This window comes from Lissotriton helveticus, chromosome 1_1 (assembly GCF_964261635.1).
Source record: "Lissotriton helveticus chromosome 1_1, aLisHel1.1, whole genome shotgun sequence".
In the NCBI taxonomy this organism is placed as follows: Eukaryota; Metazoa; Chordata; class Amphibia; order Caudata; family Salamandridae; genus Lissotriton; species Lissotriton helveticus.
The window spans coordinates 1007542549-1007569744 of NC_136057.1; the positions used below are offsets into that span (position 1 = coordinate 1007542549).

The 27196-nt window shown below is 42.7% G+C and overlaps 1 protein-coding gene across 1 annotated transcript in view; it reads right to left on the reverse strand.

Moving 5' to 3' along the window:
• The window catches only part of LOC144771748 (uncharacterized), a 160897-nt gene that overhangs the window by 12543 nt on the left and 121158 nt on the right, over nucleotides 1-27196 (reverse strand). Inside the window, exon 5 of the mRNA XM_078656051.1 lies at nucleotides 23-48. Within this exon, the coding sequence (XP_078512177.1) occupies nucleotides 23-48 (26 nt within the window). The remainder of the gene's footprint in view (nucleotides 1-22; nucleotides 49-27196) is intronic.

Genomic DNA, 27196 nt, shown 5'->3' on the forward strand with positions numbered 1-27196 from the left:
AAAAAAATAGAATTCAATTTACCTTCGGTTGTTCACAGCACATGTTATCTGTAAAAAAACAAAATTATTCAGTAGGTCAAAGATTCTCCCCATTGTTGGCCAAAATATTTTCACTACAGACTTCACAAAGTACCCACAAATCACACAAGATTTAGGGAGTTATTTATGTGGCTGAGAAACCTGTCCACCAAACTGATGGTCTACCAACTTTATTTTGAATAAAATGGACTCTCATGTTTCAGCTATCAGATACCCAGCTGGCAGAAATATTACATTGATGCCCCCATGCACCTTAGAACTTTTTTCCCGTTTGATAATGCCAGGAAAAGCTTGACAGCCCTAAACTAAAAAAAAGAAAAATGCCCCTACACAATGGAGGAAAACTCCTTGGGTGTGATGATCATTAGTTTTGTGGTTTTTAAAACAAACTCCTCCTTTTGGATTCAAAATGTTTGCTAGGTAGCCACATGAAACATGGCAGATGATCAGCAAATTTACAGTGCCTTCAGAGGACTGGCAGCAGCTCCTTTCAAGGCACAGAGCTCTCCACAAGGCAGAATGAAGTCCTCCAGGGCAGTGGAGAGCATTCCTTGGCTGCCCTGTGGAATTGAGTACACCCCCACCAAACCCTGAATGACCCTCTTAGTACACTGATAAAGAAGGACTCAAAAATAACAGTCAGCAGGAAAAGAAGCATATTGTTAATTGAACATACTCTAATGTATACTGAGAGACCAGTAAGTAATACCATTGATTTTAGGAGAAACTCACACAGAACAAGTGCTAAATATTTCATGTTTAAACAATTGAGAATTGATGAAGTCAAATAGCTGTCCAGGAATTATTTGATGATGCCAAACAATAGACCACTGCATATGAACTACATTCCTTTTCTCTTTGCCCTCCAAGGACCATATGTACAAATATTAGCGATTGCGATTTTCTAATTGCGATTCTTTGCCTACTTATTGAGTTTCATTTAGCTATTCCTAATGTGTCACAATTGCCATACCTCATACATTTTAAGGAGATAGGCCACGGTTTGTGACCCACTACACAGGAATAGTAGCCTGCTGGGGTCAGAAGACCACCATGTCTGTGATTGCTTTTTAATAAAGCACACTTTTTTTATTGAAACCCGTTTTCCTTAAAGGAAATTGGGATGTGTTTAAAAATAAAAAAAATAATCTTTGAGGTTTCATCTTTTAAGACCAGGTAGTGGTCCATGACATCACTGCCTGCTCTTGGAAAATGATGTTTTTTGCATTCTCAAAGTGGAAGAGGTCCACAAGGAACCCCTTCCCCTTTGTGAATGGTTACCACTACCTTTTAGTAGTCAGTAAAAAATTAATAATGTGTAACCGTAATTCTGTTGCAAAACTTTCATACATAGCACTGTATTTCACTGTATTTCACTATTTGGAAGGGATGCCCTAAACATGCCCCTTCAAAATACTGAATCGCTAAACCAAACTGCTATTCGTAACAAGTTACCAAATTATAATTTGGCATTTGTACATATGTAAAAGCATTGTTGTGGTCAGAAACGGCCCAATAAGGCCATTTCCGACTGTAAAATGATTTGTGCATATGGCCCTAAATTTCACAGCACCTCCAAACTTGACCCTGCCTAGGTGACATGAACCTCGCAGGTTTATTCTGCCAATACACCCTAGAAAACACATAATTTATACTTCCTGCAAATTGTGCTAAATTATCTATCCTTACAACAACATCCTGGTATCCAAGATGCCCGCCCCAACATTGCTCCAATTTAAGAAAGAGTTGAAGATTCACGTCTTTAAATAACACTACATTACAGTGCATTAATGCTATGATTACTTTAGGTAATCCCCATTACTCTTAGTCCTACTCGTCCTCGACCCAATCATCACACATGAGGTATTCCACAAGACAGGAAACAAAACAGGAAACGCTTTTTAGACTCCACCCACCCTCCTGTCAGGTGCTATAACATACCTCACCACCAGAAGCACATCCTAACATACCAAGCACCAAAGGCCTGGAAAGGGAGGGCGGGTGGGAAACATGACTGGGTCGAGGACGAGTAGGACTAAGAGTAATGGGGATTACCTAAAGTAATCATAGCATTACCTCTACGTCCCTCGTCCTCGACCCAGTCATCACACATGAAGCATACAAAAGCAACCCCCCACAAAGGCCTTTGGCATACCACAAACTGAAACAGACCAGACACTAAGGAGTGCAGCAAGTGAAATGTTTAATAACAAACAGAATCAGACAGAGGGGGGAACCCCCACAGCTTGCAACACACCAGAACCAAAATTTGTCCGACCAGACAGAGCACAATTCAAGCGATAATGCTTCACAAAGGTGGACTCGGACGCCCAAGTCTCCGCCCGACAAATCTCCTCAAGGGGAACCCCATGGAAAGCAGCCCACGAAGCAGACACACCCCTGGTAGACCTCCCCTGAACCCCCGAGGGGCATGGCAAATCAGAGCCCTGATAGGCCAACAAGATCACAGCCTTAATCCAGCGACCCAAAGTGAGACGGGAGGCAGCCTTACCCCTACCAGCCAAACCAAAGGTCAAAAAGAGGGAGTCAGAAGACCGAAACTCATCAGAACAAGCAACATAAACAGACAAGGCACGCCTCACATCCAAAGAATGTAGCAAGAGGTCAGAAGGCGAGGAAGGAGATGGACAGAGAGAAGGAAGAACCAACTCCTGAGAAGAATGGAAACGAGAACGAATCTTAGGCAAAAATCCGGGATCAAAAGAGAGGACCACCTCATCGTCCAGAAAACGCAAAAAGGGAGAGAGCAACGCATGGCTGTAAGCTCGCCCAACCTCCTCGCAGAAGTAACAGCAACCAAAAATGCCACTTTGAAAGACAGGAACTTGAGGTCCACGGACTCCAAAGGCTCAAAAGGAGGGGACTGCAAAGCACCCAAAACCAAAGAAAGATCCCAAGGAGGAACCGGAGAGCGGACAGAAGGAGCAGAAAGAGAGAAACTCTGAAATAGATGGGAAACCAACAACCCATCCAAAGGCAGAAGAGAAGCCGGATCCCAAAAAGCCCGAATAGCAGCCCACTGACCCTTCAAAGTGGACAGAACATAGCTTTCTGAAAGCTATCCAAAAAAATTGAAGAACAGAAGAAACAGCACAAGAGGCAGGAGACAGGCCCAGGGCAGCACACCAAGAAGAAAAAGAAGCCCAGTGCTTGGAATATGAGGCCGAAGTGGACTTCCGACGAGTAGCCTGCATCACAGTGATGAGGTGGTCGGGCAAACCCCGGACCCCAAGAGACAGCCGTTCAACCTCCAGACCGCCAAGGTGAGAGGAACCAAAAGGGAGGGAGACGGGGACCCCAGAGGAGACGGGCAGCGGGGCAGAATCCACGGAGGGCCCACTGCCAGACCCAGCAGCAGAGGAAACCAGGATTGGCATTGCCAATAAGGGAGAACAGCCACCACCTGAACCCCCACCCACTGAAAGCAGGAATCAGAGGAAAAAGAGGGAAGGCATAAAGGAACCAAGGGGGCCAGAGGACAGACAATGCATCCACCCCAAGTACCCCTCTCTCCGGAGACCGGGAGCAGAACAGGGGAAACAGGGTATTGGACTGGGAGGCAATCAGGTCCAGCACCGGAGGCCCGAACCTCCGGCAGATCAATCTGAAAATCCGAGGGGCGAGACACAGGGAGAGAGAGGACGGGAACCTCAGACTCAAGGAATCCGCCACCACGTTGTCCACACCCCGAATGTGCAGAGCAGAGAGGGCCAAAAGATGAAGTTCTGCCCAACTCGCAATTGCACATGACACCAGGGTCAGGGAAAGACAGCGGGTACTGCCCTGGTGGTTGATGTAGGCCACAGTCACAGTGTTGTCCGATCTCACCAACACGTTGCACCCCTGTAGACGATCCCGGAAGAAGCGAAGCGCCCTCTCCACAGTGTACAGCTCCTCCCAATTGGACGACCGGCGCGACTCCGTCGGAAGCCAACGAGCCTGCACCACCCAAGGACCCAAAGTCGCACCCCAGCCCGATGCGCTGGCATCCGCTGTCAACACCAAAGGGGGTGGGGGATGGAACCATATTCCCTTCGACAGATTCGAAGAATCCAACCACCACCGCAGAGCAGACACCAACTCCAAAGACACAGGCACAGGAACTGAAAAGTCCTGGACAGGAAAGGGCACCAAATGCTGAACATGCCACAACAGCGGACGAAGATGTACCCTGGCCCAGGGCACCGTGAAGATAGTGGCAGGCATGTGACCTTGAACCACCAGCCACTGCAAGATAGGAGCCGAATACCGAGAAAGCAACCTCCTCAGCAACGACTGAAGACGCAGAATCCTGGACTCCGGGAGAAACACTTGGCCCAGATGAAGGCCCTCCGAGTGGCAGGCTCCAGGTGACACTTCGGTAAATTGATGAGGAAACCATGATCCTCGAGCGTACGCATGGTCAGGAAAAGGTGGCGAGACATGACCTCCGGAGACGGAGTCTGGAGCAGCCAGTCGCCCAGATAGTGGAGAAGTGTGGCTCAATGGTTAGAGCAGGCAGACCTTGATGCAGAGCTCTAGCCAGGGACCAGGGTTCGATTCCCGCTTCGGCGGGTCTCTGACTCATTAATTCCCCTGACTGGATATTATCGCCTCAGTACCTGTTCTGATCATGGGTCCCACGCTGCAACTCTGGGCAATAGCTTGCTTAGTCTCCACAACGGCCCCAAAAGCGCTGGGATGCCTGGCTGCACCTAGGGGGTGCCCAGGAGTGGACATTTCCCAGGAAAGCCAGGAAGGGTTCCTAAGCGGTATACGGACAGCGCTGGGACACCTCCGGTGGAGGTAGCTGTGCGCTTTACAAATTCCGACATTTACATTTACATATGGAAACACAGACACCCCCAGGAGATGGAGGTGAGCCACCAAGGGAGCCGCCACCTTGGTGAACACCCTGGGGGCAGACCGGAGACCAAAGGGAAGGACGCAGAACTGCCAGTGACGACCCTCCAGGCAGAAGCGCAGGAACCGCTGATCGCCCAATGCCATTGGTACATGGAGGTAAGCATCTTGGAGATCGAGCGAGGTGAAAACCCAGCCCTCCTGGATCAAGGGAATCACCTTCTGCAAAGTCTCCATTTTGAACGGGATCTTCTGCACAAACAAGTTCAGGGCCCGAAGATTGATGACCACCCGGTAAACCCCCATGACCTTCGGGACCACAAAGATGATGGAATAGGTCCCAACCCGCGCTCTAGGGGGGGGGGTCAGGGACAATCGCCAGCTTGTCGGACAGCACCCGAACACCCTCTAGTAACGCCAGATGGTGAGAGGGGTCCAAAGGCAACGGGGTCACCACAACACCGGAGGGAGGAGGAGGAGACAGAAACTCTATCCGGTAACCCCGGGAAAGAACATCCAGCACCCACTGGACGGAGGTCGTCAGCAGCCAAGCAGGGAGGAACATCCACAGTCTCCCACCAACCGCAGGCGGACCACCAACGAGACCGGGCACCGGAACGGCATAGTCAGGAACGCTGTGTGCCAGACCCCCCATCCGGCGGGGGCTTCTTCTGGAACCTCCTCGGAAAGGACCTACCAGCACCCCACTGGCCCTTAAACGAGGACTGCTGAAATCTGGAATGCTGGTGAAAGGACCGGGCATTCGAGAAGGAGGCAACGCGCGACGGGTTAGCTAGTACACAATAAAAGACAAACATAGTAAGAAGGTGCCATACACAGAAAAAGGTGCCAGTATAAAAGTCCACTCAACTTACTGTATTCTCATCTAACACAGGATAAAATGCACCATAAAGTATTCTAATTCTGAAAAGAACTGATGAAAATCAAGGTACTAATTTTAGTATTTTCAAAACAGCTTACTCTCAAATAGATATGAACCATATATTTTCACCAAAAGACTATTAATCAAACACATTGAGGAGTTCCTGTAGAACTTTAATAAGGAAATAGATTATACTGTGGAAAAAGTAGATCTCTAGGGGCAATATGTACAAAAGCATTTATACTGTCGCAAAAGGTCCAATTTGTACAATTGGGGTGTTCATGACTGCAAAAATGCTTTTTCATAAGAACAAAATACAAACTGTGATACGGTATCATGTTACAGAATCATAATTTGTGTTTCACAATTTGATATTTGGAAGGGGCGTGTTTAGGGCATCCCGTCCTAATACCGAATCACAGGGGTATGCATATTTTGCAACCAAATAAGAGTCCCCAAAAAATCATTTTTACCGGCATCTCAGCGGAGGTGGTAACCATTTCCAAATGGGAAGAGGTCCCCATGGGACTCCTTCCTCTTTGTGAATGTTGATACCAATATTTTTGAATAGCAAGAAGTGGTCCCACGGACCACTGCATATTCCTAAAAAATTAAACTTATATGTTTCATTTTTTTCTTTTTAAACAAATCCCATTTTCCTTTAAAGAAGATAAGCTACATTAACATTTTTTTTTTTAAAAGATTGCTTTATTAAAAAGCAATGACACTTTCTGAAGTGGATTAAGCTACTATATGCCAACCCTATGGCGTAAGTGATAGTAAATGGCCATTGAATCGCCTACAAAATGAAGTGTGCCACTGGATAACATTGCCATTGTCCCTACTGGGCCGGGGAGCGTTGTTCAAAATGCTGGCATTGCTGTGCTTTCTAGATGCGCTACAAAAAACCCTGTACAAGGTCCCTGAGGCCTACTTTGCAAGCATTTAGAGCGAAGTGAGACTGTTAATATGGGATGGGAAACCCCCACGTATAGCCGCCCGGAAATTAACAAGAAGCTGGTATGAGGGGGAAATCGCACTCCCGAATATTATATTATACTATTGGGTATATCAACTGATGGTCATTAATCACAGGATTGACCATCCTCAGGATGTCCCCTCCTATCGGTTCGATAGACTCTCAATGGACCACAGAGGGTACAAAACAGCATTATATCCGAATCCGAAACGTCAAAAACTCACAGGCCCAATTGCACAAACAGTAACCATATGGCACCAGGCAACCAAAAAACATGGCTGGCACCGGAAAATAACGCAAGCGATGCCCCGATTGGAAGCAGAACAATTAGGTAACTTAAACAGATACCTTGAATTTGATAAATGGAACACTATTGGCCTCTCAGTGGTAGGTGACCTCTGGAAGAAAGGAAAGGTAGTCTCATTCACAAAGCCTCAGAGAGTATATAAAATGGCAAATCAAGAAATATACAGGTACCTACAAATCCGACATGCCTTAATAACGCTCATTCCCAGAGGTGAGGATATACCAGAGTCATCTCCGTTAGAAGATAGACTCCTAACTGAGCCCCTGAACCATGAGACATTCTCTGTGGTCTACCAAATGTTAAGTAATAACCTGCCAGTCTCACTCCAATCACGGCATGCATGCTGGCAGGGTGACATCGGTGATCTGGAAGAAGAGAAATGGCAAGAGGCACTGGCCTTCCCACGAGAGGCAGCTTTCCCACAGAAACTTAGATTAATCCAACTTAAGATCTTACACAGAACCTATCTCTCCGGGGGTACTCTGACTAAATTGGGGAGGAGAGAGGACTCAAGATGTCTATGGTTGTGTATGTACGAGGGTACATTTTACCACACCATTATGGAATGCCCAGGTATCCAACCATTTTGGGTGGCGATAACTGCCAAGATCCAAGCAGTGTGTGAAAAAGAGATCCTCTCAACACCAAAACTGTGTCTGCTCAACATAGGGAGGCCATGGATTAAAACACAGTGGAATAGTACTGGGTTACTTTAGGGATGACTTTGGTCTAACGTAATATTGCGCAAAAATGGATAGTGGGAGACATACCGACAGTGAATAAATGGGAAAACGACATTGATAAAAGCATGATTGCTGAGAAAGATGACTTCAAAAGTAGAGGGTGTCCTGGAAAATGGGATAAAAAATTGGGAAAGTTGAATACACAGAGGAGAATTATGTATCTCTCCCAGGAGAGAGTTCAATAGACTTGGGTTAGAATACTCTGCTAGGTATCAACCATTTTGGGTGGCGATAACTGCCAAGATCCAAGCAGTGTGTGAAAAAGAGATCCTCCCAACACCCAAACGGTGTCTGCTCAACATATGGAGGCCATGGATTTAAACACAGTGGAACAGTCCTGGGTTACTTTAGGGATGACTTTGGCCTAACGTAATATTGTGCTAAAATGGGGAGTGGGAGACATACCGACAGTGAAGAGATGGGAAAACGACATGGATAAAAGCATGATTGCTGAGAAAGATATCTACAAAAGTAGGGGTATCCTGGAAAATGGGATAAAAAATTGGGAAAGTGGAATACACAGAGGAGAATTATGTATCTCTCCCAAGAGAGTTCAATAGACTTGGGTTAGAATACTCTGCTAGAGACTGTGATGATGATAGTGGGTGAATAGACACATCAAGCCTGTAAAACGATGAATGTATTATGTAATGTGACAACCTAATGTGTTTAATTGTAGCAATGATATATGGCAGACCAATGTTTAATAAAAAGATAATTATTTAATTTTTTTTAAAAAAGCAATGACCGACATGGTGTTTGCTGATCCCAGCAGGCCACCATCCATGTGAAGGCTGCAACTCCTAATGGGCTGCAAATTGAGGTAGGTCAATTTGCGACCCATTAGAAATCACTGTTAACTTTTACATTCTCATACATTAGGAATTGTGTTTGAAAAGAATCGCAATTTGGAAATCGCAATCTCTAAATTATGTACATGTGGCCCTAAAAGCTGAAGTGTATGCCAACAGTGAGGAACTAATGAAAGAAAAAACACAATATTGATTATGTTCTGCTAAGAAGGACAGGCCAGCACTTGGGCGATCAAAGGCACTAAACAAGAACCCAAAGTGAAGAATTGAATGTGTGAGTGGTCCTAGACTCAAACTCTGAACACAATAGCACATAACAAACACACATGAATACTCTTTTTATGTATTGCCACACAAAGATAACAAACATCAAAATAAAGATATTAACAAGCCCATCATTGTTCTCTACGTCATATCTATCTGTTCTTCTTTTCCCAATGGATGATCCAATATCCAAACAGGATAGAACAAAATGAGCATATGGCATGAAAGTATCATTGGTGCTGCCCGTGCTTTGTCCCACAAGACTAATAATAGTACACACTCTAAAATGTCACATTTTAAGTATACCCCACATGAGGGGGCAGAGCCTGCTGAATATCTCAAAGGTCTACATTTGTGGAGGCTCTGGCATGACTCTATTTTCAGACTAGACTCAGTGGTTAGTTTAATGTGCTGCTCTCCCAGTGAAAGGAAGCAGAGACCCAACCTGGGAAGAGCCCTTCAATGATAGGGGCTCACTGTGGGCCCGATTCACAGAACTAACTTAAGACAAAATCCTAAACTTACTACCATTTTGGTATTCACAGAATGCACTTACTCATTTTGGTATTCACAGAAGTTAGGAGTCCTAACTTTAGGACACTTAAATGCCTTCTGTGAATACCGAAAGTCTTAAAGTTAGGATTTTTCTCAATTTAGTAGTAGTAAAGTTAGGACTCCTAACTTTAGGACTCCTATATGCCTTCTGTGAATACCGAAAGTCTTAAAATTAGGATTTTTCTCAATTTAGCAGTAGTAAAGTTAGGACTCCTAACTTTTGAACTCCTAAATGCCTTCTGTGAATACCGAAAGTCTTAAAACGTTTTTTTTTCTCCGTTTAGTAGTAGTAAAGTTAGGACTCCTTACTTTAGAACCCCTAAATGCCTGCTGTGAATAACGAAAGTCTTAAAATTAGGATTTTTCTCTATTTAGTAGTAGTAAAGTTAGAACTCCTAACTTTAGGACTCCTAAATGCCTTCTGTGAATACCGAAAGTATTTAAATTAGGATTTTTCTCAGTTTAGTAGTAGTAAAGTTGAGAAAAATCTAAATTTTAAAACTTTTGGTATTCACAGAAGGCATTTAGTAGTCCGAAAGTTAGGAGTCCTAACTTTACTACTACTAAATTGAGAAAAATCCTAATTTTAAGACTTTCGGTATTCACAGCAGGCATTTAGGAGTTCTAAAGTAAGGAGTCCTAACTTTACTACTACTAAACTGAGAAAAAACCCAATTTTAAGACTTTCGGTATTCACAGAAGGCATTTAGGAGTCCAAAAGTTAGGAGTCCTAACTTTACTACCACTAAATTGAGAAAAATCCTAATTTTAAGACTTTCAGTATTCACAGCAGGCATTTAGGAGTTCTAAAGTAAGGAGTCCAAACTTTACTACTACTAAACTGAGAAAAAACCCAATTTTAAGACTTTCGGTATTCACAGAAGGCATTTAAGAGTCCAAAAGTTAGGAGTCCTAACTTTACTACTACTAAATTGAGAAAAATCCTAATTTTAAGACTTTCAGTATTCACAGCAGGCAATTAGGAGTTCTAAAGTAAGGAGTCCTAACTTTACTACTACTAAACTGAGAAAAAAAAACATTTTAAGACTTTCGGTATTCACAGAAGGCATTTAGGAGTCGAAAAGTTAGGAGTCCTAACTTTACTACTACTAAATTGAGAAAAATCCTAATTTTAAGACTTTCGGTATTCACAGAAGGCATTTAGGAGTCCTAAAGTTAGGAGTCCTAACTTTACTACTACTAAATTGAGAAAATCCTAACTTTAAGACTTTCGGTATTCACAAAAGGCATTTAAGAGTCCTAAAGTTAGGACTCCTAACTTCTGTGAATACCGAAATGAGTAAGTGCATTCTGTGAATACTAAAATGAGTAAGTGCCTTCTGTGAATACCAAAATGGTAGTAAGTTTAGGATTTTGTCTTAAGTTAGTTCTGTGAATCGGGCCCACTGAGCCTGAAACACCCAGGGGAAAGAGACTGTACTTCTCTGTCACAAAAGCAATGCCAGTCCAGATGGTGCTGTGACAGGACTGTGGCCTGAAACAGACACTCTTCGGCAGTGTTTAGTCCTTCTGGTAGTGAAAATCCTCCATGAGGTGGAGAGAGAGTCCCACAGCAAAAGCAGTACTAGATAGATTATTTTGGCTACCCAGCTCAGCATTGGGAAGTAAAGGAATGAGGACATGCAAGACAGCACAGGGATGTGAAAGAACCTACACATAGCCAGTCCCATCACTGTGAAGTAACAGTAAGCCAAGTGCCCCTGATCATACATGTCGCTCAGATCACTGTTGCTTAGGTGACACCCTCCCAGGAGGTAAGATATGCACTCTTTTAGCACGCTATCATGCCTTTGAAGGAAAGCAATCAAAAACTGAAGTGCATCTTCTTTTTACGTAATGTTTGTCCTGAACACACTCACACTGGGAAGCCAAGATTAATGGAGGGTGAGTCATTAAAGATGACCACCACAAAATCAACACAGGTAATTAAAAATAGAATATCCTTTTTGAAAGACATGTTGGAGGAAGTGAAGAACCTGCGGCAAAGACTGAAATTGAAGTTTGTCCTTTCAATTAGAGTGTTTCAAAAGTGGAGTCAGTGATGCAGGAGGTAAAGATGACTGTGTTGTCATTTTTCTACTATGCTACTACTTGATACAAAGGTGGACTTGCTGGAAAAGGCAGCTCAGCTTTATTGGTCAGAATCCTAGTTGGTGCACCCTGAACAATGAGATTGCCTAATCATGGCAGTGATAGCAAAGAAGATCCTAGTCCTGCATTGGAACAAAATTTACATTGACCTGTGTAGTGTCTTGCGAGTTAGAAATAATGGAACCCTTTTGTTTTCAGATGTACTCCGTAGATCTGTGATGTAAGTGTTAAAGCGTAATGCACTGAAGGCAGGTTTAGAATGTTGAGTTTGCAGTTACACACCGACAAATAAAGACGTGTAAAACTAAGTTCCGTGTAGATCAAAGTCATTGGTGGGTACCCTGGCTAGGGAGGATGCTACAACCTGAACCTTTGCTGCAGCATGTATTTATGGAAACAACGGCTGCAAGGGATAGAGAAGGAACTGTTAACACACAGACTTCAAGCCTCCCTTTGGAATTCAGAGAAGGTAAGAGACAAACATTAGGAAAGAATCCACGTTTTCCCCCATCCAAGTGCTGCCCAGGACTTAGTGGAACACCCGAAATTTGAGATGGCTGTATCTGATATTGATACATCGTATGGCATTTGTTTCAGGGGGAAATGATAGCAGTGAGTTTAGTTATTGGTTAATCCCATTCCCTCTATGCCTGCTTCATTGATCTCAAAGCAGCATTTGATAAAGTACAGAGGGCAAAGCTATGGGCCAAAATGCAAAGCTTGGGTGCACCAACAAAACTTCTGGAGGCAATTATCAACCTTTACTCAGATACGTGGGTCCAAATAAGAAAAGGAGACGGGCGCAGCATAACAAGTAAGAGCCAAACAAAAAACGGGCTGAAACAGGGGTATGTGTTGGCCCCTTGCCTCTTCAACATCTATACCGCCGACCTCGAGAAACACCTTCAACAAGTTCAAACTGACCCCCCAAAACTGGGCAAAACACTAATCACCAGCCTTCAATATGCTGACGATATCGTCCTTCTATCACAAACACTGATAGACCTGCAGCGATCAATGACCCAACTAGGAGCCTATACCATTTCAGCCCAATTAACAATAAATCTCAAGAAAACCAAGGTGCTGTGCTTCTCAAAACAACATAAAAAAGGGTCAAAAGGCAAATTCATCTGGAACCTAGGTGACAAACAAATAACCCAGGTGGAATCTTACAAATACCTAGGGTTTCAACTTGATCAAAACCTCAACTCTAAACAACAGCTTAACCAAGGGAAAATGAAAGCAAAACAACTTCTCCACGCCTTCAAAACTTTACATAGGAAATTAAAAGGCTGCTCAACAGGGCATCTGCTGAAGGTAATCGCAGCAAAATTCATACCAACAATATCATATGGGTTGGAAATAATGTACACAAAAGACGCAGCAGCCCTAAACCAAACCCAATCGAGCTTTTTCAAGAGATTGTTCTCAATCCCTCAGCACATCTCTCAGGCCCAGATTCGACTGGAATATGGGCTTAAAAAACAGAAATCAGCCAGACATGGGGCGGTTGTCAAATATTATTGGTGGATGAGCCAGCAGAAGATAACACATTAGCCCACTCCTCCTGGGAAGAAATCGAAAAGCTAGCGAGGCTAAATAATTCCATCACCACGGTTCTAAAAGAATCACTTAAGGACCTACACCTCGAAGAGGCATGGCATACAAACAACTCTTACTCTGGTTTTACAAATGCAGTAAATAGTGCAACCAAACAAATCTCACAGTTAATGCACAAAACTGCATTCTCAAAGAAAAATCGCGCTTGGTTAGTGATTCAATCTTATCAGATGCTTAAACCACAACCATATTTGTTAGAACACTTTTCACATCATAAAAAGCATTATTTGACAATGTTACGACTGGGGTCGTTCCCCACGAAGGATTTAACCCCAAAATGGAAACATGTCTGGCTAACAAAAGAATGCCGGCTGTGCGACAAGGAGAAGAGAGTCTTTTACATCTCCTATGCATCTGCCCCTCACTTTTAGAAATTTGGAAAATGGTCCTCCGCGAGATGTTGAGAAAAAACCAGCTACGGACATGCAGAGCTGCAGTCATACAATGCCTTGGAGGCCGGTCAATCAAACTATCTTGTATAGCCATCACGCTCTGGAAAATGGCAGCCAAAGAATTAGACAATACAAATAAATAAACTGGAGCGGTTTCGAAAAGACTGCTTGGACCTTTCTCTTTTGCACTGATATTATTTCCCGACTTCTTGCTCACTGTACCACCTTGCACTGCTCAAAATTGCATTGACTACAAATGTATACTTTGTGTACTATCTATTGATGATGATTCAGTATATGTCAGCATCGTGTTTTATTCTTTTGTACCTTTTTAACCCCCATTTTTTAACATTTTTGTACTAAGTGCTTTATCTACTCTTTTATGATTTTTAACGATAATTGCCTTGTGTTAGAGATTGCACATGCTACATTTGTGAATTGCACTTTTGTATTTTTTATGCCTTGGCTCAGCCTGCCCTAGGAACACGCATGTGCATTTGTAACCAATGGAGTGAGCCGAGCCGTGCTCTATGCATTTTAAAAATGAATATTTGAGCATTAACTATGGCCTTTAACTCGCCAACTTCATCAATATCTCCAAAATCAAAGGCCTCCATGAACACTGCAGCCAGTTGCTTCTGAAAACATCCACCACAGACATGCATCACCTAACAAATAGTCGCCTGATATCTAATACCTATCCCAAAAGCAATCTATGGCAAAGGAAAGCAAGCAGTGTACTCAGACCAACCTGGAAATAAAAAAACACTCCATGATCATAGATCAAGCTTTGCACCTGGCCAAAGAAAAGCTCTCATTACTTTCTTTAAAGTGGTTTTATCCAAAGGATTGCATGCATAAAATACTTACCTCCAAGTGACCAGCATAATATGAACAGCAAAAAATGAAACTATCATGTACTCAATATATGGTCATCAATGATAAGTAATTGCAAGTAGAAGATGTTTTAGGAAAGACTGAAAGAATCATACAGAAAGAAAGTAGTTCCAAACGTTATTACTGACATGGTTAACAATGAAAATAAGAATCTGCATGAGGACAGATAGAAAACATAGATAAACATAGCAAAGGAGTTGATGGAAATGTGTCTCCTCCCTGTTTCATGGTGACTGTGCACAATGTATCCGTTCATTTGGGGCAAATGTGGGGTCACCACTTACAGATCAAAATTTGCCTGACAAATACAATTCACCTCATCATGCATTCGCCTGTGATCCTGACCTGATCCAGATGTGGAATAAGCCTGGACTGTTTCAGCACATCAAAGAAATATGACATAACCTAAAAGCCAGCAATAAGAGAAATCAATAAACAGAAGCTTAACTAGGACTTATGGGCACTGCAACCCCTCCTTGCTGCTACCCAAATGACAATTTACTGACTGAAAATGAACTAAACAAAGTTCTACCTTTGCGTGAGGTCCCTGCTGGGAACAACAGTCATCCACTGCCTACATCCACGACTTTAGGTCATGGGCTAACTTACTTTCATTTACTAGAGATTTTCCCAAGTTACAGGAGGAGCTCTATCACTGGTGGTATGCAGACAAAATATCGATATTTAAATATCGACATACAACTATACCGAAGTTAAAATATCGAAGGGACAAAATATAGAAGGTAAATAATATCGATATATTTAATATCGATATTAGTAATATCGAAGTTTTAAATATCGGTGTCAGTAATATCGATGTTAATAATTTCGATGTTACTAATATCGATTTTTAAAATATTTTTGTGTATATTATTATGTATTTAATATGTTTTTAATTTATTTTTATGTAATTTAATGAAATTTTGTATTTTAGTACTGTAGCGGGTTGTGGGTTTACAGGGGAATAGGGTGGGAAGTAATTTAATTATGTTAAATTAATTATTAATCGGTAGGAATTATAAATTAATTTTAATTAATTGGTAATTAATTTTAATTCATTGGTAATTAATTTTAATTAATTGATAAATATGTTCTGTAGCGGGTTGTGGGTTTATAGGGGAATAGGGTGGGAAGTAATTTAATTATGTTAAATTAATTATTATTAGTAGGAATTATAAATTAAATTTAATTAATTGGTAATTATTTTTAATTAATTTTAATTAATTGATTAATTGATAAATATGTTCTGTAGCGGATGGGGGTTTATAGGTGAATAGGGTGGGAAGTAATTTAAATGTAATTAAGTAATGATGTTCTTTATTTAATTGTTTTGGTAATTATATAATTGTTAAATAATTATTAATTGGTAATTAAATATTATTATATGGTATTTTCATACATTGTTTGGGTTAAAAATATATTGCTAATCATGTTTTTAATAATTATGTATTGGTATTTGTAAGTGGTTTATATTTATTTAATAGCTAATATTTTTATTATTTGAAAAAATACATTTATTTATAACTTAGTTATTTTTACCCCTACGCTATCCAACACTTTCCCTACTGTTGCATTCTCTGGAGTTGGAATAGTAATTGTTACCCCTACGCTATCCAACACTTTCCCTACTATTGCACTCTCTGGAGTTGGAATAGTAATTGTTACCCCTACGCTATCCAACACTTTCCCTACTGTTGCACTCTCTGGAGTTGGAATAGTAATTGTTACCCCTACGCTATCCAACACTTTCCCTACTGTTGCACTCTCTGGAGTTGGAATAGTAATTGTTACCCTTAAGCTATCCAACACTTTCCCTACTGTTGCACTCTATGGTGTGGGAATAGTAATTTGTACCCCTACGCTAACCAACACTTTCCCTATTGTTGAACTCTCTGGATTTTGAATAGTAATTGTTACCCCTACGCTATCCAACACTTTCCCTACTGATGCACTCTATGGTGTGGGAATAGTAATTTTTACCCCTAGGCTATCCAACACTTTCCCTACTGGTGCACTCTCTGGAGTTGGAATAGTAATTGTTACCCTTAAGCTATCCAACACTTTCCCTACTGTTGCACTCTCTAGAGTGGGAATAGTAATTTTTACCCTTACGCTATTCAACACTTTCCCTACTTTTGCACTCTCTCGAGCTGGAATAGTAATTTTTACCCCTACGCTATCCAACACTTTCCCTGCTGTTGCACTCTCTGGAGTGGGAATAGTAATTTTTACCCCTACGCTATCCAACACTTTCCCTACTGTTGCACTCTCTGGAGTGGGAATAGTAATGTTTACCCCTACGCTATCCAACACTTTCCCTACTGTTGCACTCTCTGGAGTTGGAATAGTAATGTTACCCCTACGCTATCCAACACTTTCCTTACTGTTGCACTCTCTGGAGTTGGAATAGTAATTTTAACCCCTACGCTATCCAACACTTTCCCTACTGTTGCACTCTCTGGAGTGGGAATAGTAATTTTTACCCCTACGCTATCCAACACTTTCCCTACTGTTGCACTCTCTGGAGTGGGAATAGTAATTTTTACCCCTACGCTATCCAACACTTTCCCTACTGTTGCACTCTCTGGAGTGGGAATAGTAATTTTTACCCCTACGCTATCCAAAATGTATTTAATTTTTTCTATTAGTTTTACATTGTTATTAATTGTTATTTATATTATTATTTTATGTATATAAATTTATTTGTATTTTATTATATTTTAATTTATTTATAAGTTATTAAAATAATTATTTTAGAGTTATTATTAATGAAGTATATACTATGTATTATATCTTTATTATTATTCGTTATTATTACATTATTTAATAATTTTAAATATTATAATATATTTTTAACTATGTTTATTATATTTAGAAGTATTATTTTGTTAATATTACATTGTTTTTTATTTATAAAAACGACATTTAAAAAAAAACGATATTTTTGACATCGATATATATTTTTCGATATTTTTGTACTTACCTTGTTAGAGATAGGATCTCGATATTATTGTCATCGATATTTTTGTTGCGATATTTTGGTAGGTAGATATTTTTGTAGTCGATATTTTGTCAGATCCATCACTGGTATACAGACCTAACTAGAATAACTGCAATGGGGGATCTTCTCTGGAGATATTTAGACATTCTTTCTAACATAATTGTGCTTAAGATTTGTGGGAGGACTGTAAAAAAGGTGTAGACCGACCTTCAGCAGGACCAGCTTGAGGTTCCAAAAATATCCACGGCCCAACATGGACAAAAAGTTACAGGACATCCTAAAATTCATTAGAAAGAAGGTACCAAAGCCGAAGGCTCATTGGGCTAAAATAATGCACACAACACAAAGATGAGACTGTGCATGTATTTTATGAGAGACTACTACAGATGTATCCATTTACAGAACAATGGTCCAGTGGAAGTTTTTCTTTAAAACTTGAGACCTTTCGTGAGTGAGAGGATGACCTGGGTGTCATCGGTGTAGGAAACAATGCTGAGCCTGTGCTGTCTGACGACGGTGGCGAGGGGGGCCATGTAGATGTTGAAGAGCGTGAGGCTGAGAGACAAGCCTTGTGGTACTCCGCAGTTGATATTGGTGGGTTCGGAAAGGAAGGGAGGGAGTCTGATCCTCTGAGTTCTGCCAGAGAGGAAGGATCGGATCCAGTCGAGGGAAGTTCCTTGTATCCCTGCGTCATGAAGTCTGGCTGCAAGGGTGCGATAAAAACGGTGTTGAAGGCTGCGGAGAGGTCTAGGAGGATGAGGACCGCGGTGTGTCCCTGCTCGAGTTGCAGGTGGATGTCGTCTGTGGCAGCGAGGAGAGCGGTCTCAGTGCTGTGGTTGCTGCGAATCCAGACTGGGAGGATTCTAGGATGGATTTCTCCTCAATGAAGGTGGTCAGCTGGGCGTTCACTAGTCGGTCGGGGACTTTCGCCGCAAAAGGAAGGAGAGAGATGGGCCAGTAGTTTTTCAGGTCTGGCGGGTCGTCCGTTTCCAGTCGGCTGAGAAGATGCCGGACATGAGGGAGGCGTTGATGGTCCATCCTAGTTCGTGTGCGATATCGGCGGCCCTGTGGAATATGTGTGGAGGAAAGGGGTCCGTAGGGGCTCCTGAGTGGGTCTTCTGCACGGTAGTTGTGGTGTGTTTGACGGTGGCAGGATTCTATGTCCTGATGGTTGGCCTATCTGCAGCATTGGGGAGAAGGGGGGTTTTCTGGCGTGGGTTCGTTGAAGTTGTCATAGAGGGCCTTGATCTTAGGGTGGAAGTAGGAGCTGAGCTTGTCGCAGAGTTGCTGGGAAGTTGTGATGTCCGTGGCTTCGCTGGGGGTTTTTGTGAACTGCTGTATGAGGTTGAACGGTTCCTTGGCCTTGGTCACGCTGGTCTGGACTTTGTCTCTAAGGAAGGTCCGTTTGGTGTCCCTTATGCTCTGGTGATATTCCTTCAGGGCGCTCCTGTGGATGTTCTGCGCTTCCGTCATTTTTTGGCTTCTCCAGGATTTCTCTAGGCATCTGCAGGAGCGTCTGGCTTCCTGTAGCTCAGTGGTGAACCAGGCCGCCTTCAGTGGGCGTTGTATGGAGGGGTGTTGGAGGGGTGGCAGTTTGTCTGCACAGCGGGAAATCCAGTGGTGAAGTTCTGTGGCTGCGGAGTTGGCGTCGGTCGCAGTGCTGGGGGTCTCTTGGAGGAGGGTGGTGATAAGGAGTTCTTCTGAGACCTTGCTCCAGTTTCTTTATGGCTGGTACAGCGGTGGCTTGGGTGTGGTGTTGGTGTTGAAGGTGAAATGGATGCCGTGGTGGTCAGTTCAGGGAAGCTCGGTGATACGGCTGAACCGGATATTTGTTCCTCCAGCGAAGATAGGGTCGAGAGTGTGTCCAGCTCTGTGCGTGTTGACCAGCTGCTTCAGTCCGAGGTTGGTGAGGTTGTCGAGGAGAGCGGTGATGTTGGGGTCATTGCGGTTGTCGCGGTGGAAGTTCGGGTCAATTGCGTGAGGTGCGGCGAGCTCGTCTATGGTAGTTGCGAACTGGGTTTCTTCTGGGTGCGTGATCATGGCATTCTGTAAATGAGGGTACCCCGTAGCGTGGTCTTGGGGCTGATATGGAAGCTGAGGTGTTCTGTGTTGGAGTGGAGGTCGCTCATGCTTAACGTGGAGAGGTGGAGCGGGGTCCTGGGCGGTGGGGGTGGTCCTTCCTCTGGACCTTGTAGCCACAAGTCCGGTGTGTCGGTGGAGGGAGCGCATGTTGATGAGGATGCACGTCAGGGTGTCGGTGGTGTGTGCATCTAGCATGCCTTCGGTGGTAGTGGGGGTCTTGTCGAAGGTGAAGGAACTGCGGTAGGCTCTGCACAAGAACTGTCCTTGTGTAGTGTTTGGAGAGGCTCTTATGCAGTCTGTGTGTCTTCCGGGATTGAGTGCGGTGAGGGCAGTAGGGTCGTAGCGATGGGACCTGGAAAAGCCAGGGTTCCTGGCACTGGTCGCGGATGGGTGCTGATGGGCTTGCCTTAGGCAGACCCGTTGAGCGCGTCCGCTGCGAGTCCACGCAGCGGTCTGCTTTAACTAGGGAAGGGGAGGGAGGCTGAGCTGGGAGGCGGGAAAACAGGCGTAGGTAGAGGGGAGGGTTCTGGGACAGCAGAGGCGGGAGCGGGGGACGGTGCAAGGGGGCAAGCACAGTTTAGGGGGAAAAATCAATAAAGGATAGCGGAGAAGAAGGCAGATACAAAGAGGAAAAACAAGCACAATGAAACCAGAAAACACAAATAGCCAAAAAAAGCAATCACAATATTTGGAGGCAGCAGCCTCGAACACCCACGGCAGGGGGCTCAGCGGCAGCGAATGAAGAGCAGGAGCTGTCGGGGAGAGTGCAGGCCTATGACCGGAGTCAAGGTCTTACGAGCGCTCCCCGCAGTGGTCTGCAACTCCAAGCCAGCAATGACAAGGTTTGCATGCAATGACACATGTAAGCCTAACCTTCAATCTCGAATACCTTTGAGAGATTTTGGAACCCTGATTCACTGAAAATGTGGGTGATGAGAGAGAACGAGAGAGAGAGAGAGAGAGAGAGAGAGAGAGAGGGAGAAAGTGTGTGTATATCTTTTGCTGGTTTTCTGTTAGACATCTCTCCATTATCACATGAACTAAGACTAAAATCCCATTTAATATAGGCTCAGGAACTCTGATAAAACTTTAAAGCTGCCCTACGTGTCTCGCTGACTTCTTTGTCGACTCTGTAACAGGCTTCACGTTATCCAAGAATTAGCAACAATCTATGTCCTCCCAAAAGAGGGCAATGGTTCAAAGAAACATGGCTGATGTAAGTATTTATTATGATCTTATCACAGGCAGCACGATTTTTTTTTAGGGCTTTAACAAAACAGCAGCTGTAAATCATAGAATACATACAGGGATATTCACTAAAGTAATTTACACCAGTGGGCCAGTTACATGTAGAATTTTACTCTTACTCTTTTAGGTAAATTTTACTATTTTTGGTTATTTGTTATTTTTTAGTGTAACGTTCCTCAAAAGTGTTGACTTACATGTCTCCACTCCCTGAAATAGGGGTGGAGCCACATTTACAAGCGCAAGTTACAACAGCCAACAAAGGAGTCAAAAAGGAACACCACGCCTGGAAAACCAGTGATACTGCAACCAACACCGTACCATAGAAAATAAAAGGAGGCAGGGGGGACTGAACATATCTCTCCGAAGGAAATAATGTGAACTTAAAATAACTTATTCTGGCATTTAAATATGATTCAAAATAAATGTTCTTTTATGTTAAAACATTTTAATAACCTTTTTTAAACATTAAAAATGTAATTTTGGTGGTCATTAGGAATTCGGGCGGACCACCACCGCCCGCATGGCAATGGCGATCCGCCCGACATCCGTCCCCGCCCACCACCCATTTCCCCTGCCATATTACTATGGTGGAGGGACCACGGCAGACGGAAAGACCTTCTGCCGCTTTTCCGCCTGGTCGACAAGTCGGAAGGGCGGAAAAGAGTTTAATATGGTGGCGGTGTCTGCTAGACACCGCAATCCATATTATGATGGGGTGGACACATGCCATACGTGAATCTCTTGCGGGGGCCCATTGCGGGCCCCCAGGGACTCTGGGGGGTGTGTGGTGCACATGGGGGGTACCTATGGTACCCCCCTGCATTTCAATTTACAACGTGGCAGGCACCGCGCGGTGCCTGTCACGTTGTGCATTGAAATGCATGACGTGCATTTTTAGCATTGTGGTGGGAGGTGCTGCAATGTTAAATATGCAGGATGCACCCGCCACTGTGGCTGGAGCATCCTATTGGCCCCAAGGGTCCCCCGCCCTTCTGGCAGGCGGTCCCTTTTCACATTGGGATGGCGGGAGGACAAAATCCGCCCGCCATCCTAATGAGCCCCTTTATGTTTTAAAAAATGATTAACCTATTTTAACTTAATTCTATACATAACTTTCTGTCCTTTTTAATGCATAATATATGTGAGCATTTTACTTCAGGTGACATTTATTTTAACACAGCTTTCCAAAATGTTATTAAATTGATATACTTAAATTAAATAAATATGTAATTTGCCATTAATAGTGCTATAGAATTGTGTATTGTGTTCTACTTATAAAATAAACATATACAATTCAATGACATTAATATTTAACACAAAAATAGTTGTTATAATTTTTTTTAAAGTTTAATAAACACTTTTTACATTTTCCCTACACTTTTCCATAGGCAGCTCTAATACTTATTTATATCTGATCTATGTATTTATTATTGTAACTTGTTTATATAATTTAATGTAAAATGATTTCCTATGAGGTTTTATTTTAAGTCTCTATCACCATTATTTTCTCTGGGAGAGTAGTGCAGTAATAGTAGTTAGACATGTGTCAGGATGGTCTTACGCAAGCTCTGAGATGAAGTACATTTACTACTGGTTTTGGTTTTGCCTGTAGTAACGTAGATAGAAGGGATGGAGATTTACACTCGTAGACATGTAAATTTGTTTTCTGTAGTAAGTAAATAGTACAGCTGTAGTCCTACTTTACTTACCACAAAATGCAGTTTGTGAATCAGGCCTATTATTTCCAGAAAAAAGGAGAATTTAACCAGGGGAGATAGATCTTTCAACATATCCACACATCAGTGTTCCTTCTTGATATGTAATGCTTGTGAATTAACACTACTGATGATTAATAGTTTTGGAGTACAGAATGCTTTTGATATAGTCACTGAGGTGCTCCAATGGCCAGTTAAGTAGGATAGAAGAGTTAAGGAACAGACTTTACCACAGTTGTTTAAACTCTGGATAAGTCACAAAAAATCCGGATTAATGAATAATATTCACAACAATATTAGAGATTAACAGAACAACAAGGCAAGACGGTCCTCAATTCCCAATATTATTTGTCGTATGTATAGTAGCTGTAGTCCAGACAACTGTAGTAATGAAAAGCATTTTCCTAGTATCAGTGGTATTCTACTAACGTTGTACTTTCCTTCGATTGGTGGTATTTACATTACATTTGCATGTGACTGCTACAAGCTGGTAGAGAATACTTTACAGTATAGCAAAGTCTTTTGATATAACAACAGTTGGTACGTATGTATGAAGACAACTGGACAAAGAATGTCTTCATAAGACATATATACTCAAGTTACAAAAAATATTTTGATCAGTTTGAAGAAACATATAAAACTATACAACGAAATGTAACATGATATGTTAATTTGGTATGAACAAGATGCAGATTTGTTAATTAAATTATTTTAGTTTGGGCAATGGGTTTCATAATTGTAAAACTTCGACTTCACGCATTACCAGTGAGAGAAAATAATTCAATGATTATACAGGGGCATATCTAAATGGCAAAGCAACATAGCTACACAGATGATGTCTTCTGACATCAAATTATTTAGCAACTTTCTAGAAACCTTGAAGTGGACATTCTTAGAGGATCCACCCACACATTCTTGCACATATTATTATTATAATGTACTTGAATTTCAACCTTCACTAAAGCCCAACAATAAAACAACATATTATACAGCACTGAACATTGATTCGAATGAAAAAACAACTTAACAAATGCAAAATGTGACAATCAGAGGGAATAGATGGGTCTGTAATACAACCTATAACTTTTTTTGCAGTCTTCACATTGCTACGTTAAAACATATTCTTATGAAACAGTAGTCGTGCCATACGTAACATAAGACAAACAAATAAAACAATTCAACCAGTATGACAAAGCTGACAAACAAAATGAGAAGGTGATTTTCTCTCCCTTGTACCTAAAATGGTAAAATCCCAGTTCTTGACAACAGAATGAAATGGCATAAAGAATGATTTTGTAGGGTAGTTAGATATCGCTGTTTATTAATAAAACAAGTTGCTTCCTCTGTTTGTGTGTAACAGTTAAGGTTTATGAAATGTAACATTTAATACAAAATGTTTTGACAATGCACTCCTAATCCCACAACTTCATCTTTGGCACTGTTTTCCAGCTAAACATATTCATATAAGTAAGGTTTAACCCTTCTAATGCAACTTTTAAGGACTTTGAAAACATAATTAGATGCCCTTCACAAGAAATATGTTCAATTTGATCTTGCTCTATTACGGATATCATGAACAGATTTAAAAGTACGACATCCCAAACGGATAACTCTCTAAGGGCTGTATAGTAAGCACTTACTGTCCCAATCTCTAGTCTAAAGACTTCCAAATTTAATAACGCCACTAATATTTATTCCTTAAATAGAACAACTGTCGATTAGTGTGAGTAATGTGAAAGAATACCTCTTGAATGCTCAAACAATTGATTTTAATTTGATGAACAACGCTTCCTACATAACATTTATGACAAGAGCACATAAAAAACAGTATACTGTAAAAATGTTCTGGCGCTCAATACAATATTGAATGTGGCAAAGTGCTGAGTAGTTCCAGCAGCACTTACAGCCTGATTCATGAACGGGCCGTTTTGCGAGCCCCTAATAGCGATTCATAGCGAATCGCTATTGAGGACTCGCAAAACGGTATTCATGTAGGAATTGCTAAATAAATAGCGATTCCTACACATTCCTTATTTGCGAGTAGCAAATTGCTACTCGCAAATAAGGAATAACTCCCCATTCATTCCTATGGGCCAAAAGGCCCATAGGAATGAATGGGGTGTATCCCTTATTTGCGAGTAGCAATTTGCTACTCGCAAATAAGATAGCGATTTTAAGGGTGCCAGGGGTGTCCAAAGGACACCCTGTAGCACCCCTTAAATGCACATTTGAACAGGTGTTGCGCACACACATGTCCAAAGGACATGTGTGTGTGCAACATGCAACTTAGAAAAATGCTTTTAAAAGCATTTTTCTAAGTTTTTGCTATTTACCGAGAGGTCTGACCTCTCGGTAAATAGCGGCCCAAAATTGCTAATTCGCAATTTTTAAAAGTGTCATGAATAGCATTTAAGGAATCTCTAATAGAGATTCCTTAAATGCTAATCCTCGCATATTTGCTAATTCTTTATTAGCGATTTTTGCATTTGGGATTGTGAATCCCAAATGCCAAAATTGCACTCGCAAAAGGCAAGATTCTGAGAATCTTGCCCTTTGCGAGTGCAATTTAGCTTCATGAATCAGGCTGTTAGTCCCCGGGGGCTGAGTCTTCTGTGCACACGGCTGTGGGGAAGGTGGCAGCCCATTTTTGGATGGCTTTCAGAGTCTCGTTCCTTGGGGCTTTGTACTTCCATTTGGATGCTCCTTTTTCATTTGTGTTTTTAACACAGCTCACTTTTGGCTTGGCAGGGCGGCTGCCTGGGTTTGTCCTCTGGGGCCTTGCTGGAGATTCTGCACTTGAACCTGGATGGGCTGCTTCTACATGGAAGCTATGCAAGCATGGGCAAATGTCGTTCTGCTTTTGATGTGGTTCAAGTTGCATAAATTAGCCTCAGACCACCAAGCATAATTGGAATGTACATGGGTTTTATTAGAAACCTCTCTGGGCCCATTTTTGGCGTATATTCTCTGCCATTAGGTCCACCTTGTTTGGGTGTTTGCACCTCTGTACTGTATTCTCCAGGATGTCCTGGCTGAAGGTTGGAGGGATGTCGATGCCCCTGGCATTTCCAGTTTAGTTTTGCTTTTACTCCACGTTGACGTTCTTTCCCATGGGGTCCTGGGGTTTCCTCTCGCTTGTCGTCTGTGTCTTTTTCCTCCACGCTATCCTGTGACGAAGCATCCTGTTTTGGATCCTGTTGTGCCACACATTGGAGCTCATCTGTGGTGGGCTTCTGCAGCCTCTGGTTTTGATCTGGGCCAGTCCATGTTTATCCTCTGCCTCATGGGACTTCCTTTCGGCCTTTGAGCCACTGTTGCCTGTCTTCCCACCTTGGGGCTTTTCCGTCTAGGCCTGGCTTGATGGTTGTGTTGGCACGAGTCCTATCTGTTTTTTTGGTGCCTTGTGGTCTCCTCCTTAGCTGAGAATCCTGGGGTGGGGTTCTGGTCCTTGTAGGATATCCCCATGGCATCTGGAGGCAGCGCTGAAATCATTGGCCCTTCGGTTGCCTTTCAGGACCCTATGTTGTTTGAGGGCGATTTGTATGCTATAATGCCGCTTTTGGTTGTTACCATGTCGTTTTTAGCCGGGTCTGGTGGCTTAGTGGACTAATGCATCCATTGTTGGGGCTGTGTTTTACCTCATGGTCACAGGTTCAGATCCTGACACTCAGCCTTTCATCCTTCTGAGGTCAATAAAATGGCACCATTGAGTTGAGTAACAATAAAACGTCAGTTATTCAGCTTTGAGATACCCTTCTGGGTGAACGTGCACTTTACAAATACACATCTTATGTTAAATAATATTTCCGTGACTTCCAATCTTAAAAAAATCAAAACAAACAACATTGAATTCTGGTTCCCGCTTTAACAGTTCCAGGGAGTCTGCCGGTTGTGACTGTCCAGGAGTCAGCCAGACTCCGCGTTTCCAAGGTCAGTGGTTCCAGCTGGCCCCAGCCTGTGGCGTCATTCATCATCGGGCTGTCAGATCCTCTCTTATTGGGTCCCCTTCTTCTGTCTTTGGGCCGGTTTTGGGCAACCCCATTCTCAATGGGTATCCACTGACAGGTTGCTTTAGTATCAGGATGGTGGCTCTGCTCCCCTTGTCGCCAATCACAAGAGTGCCACCTTCATAAGAGATCTGGGGTGCTTCTCCGTTCTCTTCTCGGTTCGCGAACCTGATGATACCCTCCTGGCATTTTTGGGCTTTGAGGCTCTTCACGGATTACTTAACGTGGTGTATCTTCGGTTGATCACTTTGCAGTTTGTCATTTTTCTGGTCCTGAAGGGCAATTTTGGAAGCATTTACTTGGTGGTTGCAGCCAGCCAGTAATTTTGTGTGTGGCTCTATACTCCACTTCCAGAGGTCGATTGTCAGTTCGTCGCCAGTTCCTTGCCCTTTCTCTAAGGTTTAGGCTGGGGCTGTTTAGCTACTTCGGGAATTCTCTCTGTTGCCAGTCCCAGCCAATTTTTTGACTTGTGCTTCATCTCTCCCTCAGTCTCTGCTAGTGGTGGAGGCGCTGGTTGCTCTGCTCCGACTTTGACTGGCTTTGGACTGCTCCTTGCCCCTTTTTAACTGGCCCTGTTGCAGTTTCTTGGAGTGCTTGAGGGGTGCTGTTTTTGCACCTATTGCAGGGACTCCTAGGGGTTCTCCGATATCGGCTCTCCCTCTGGGTTGGTTGGAGTC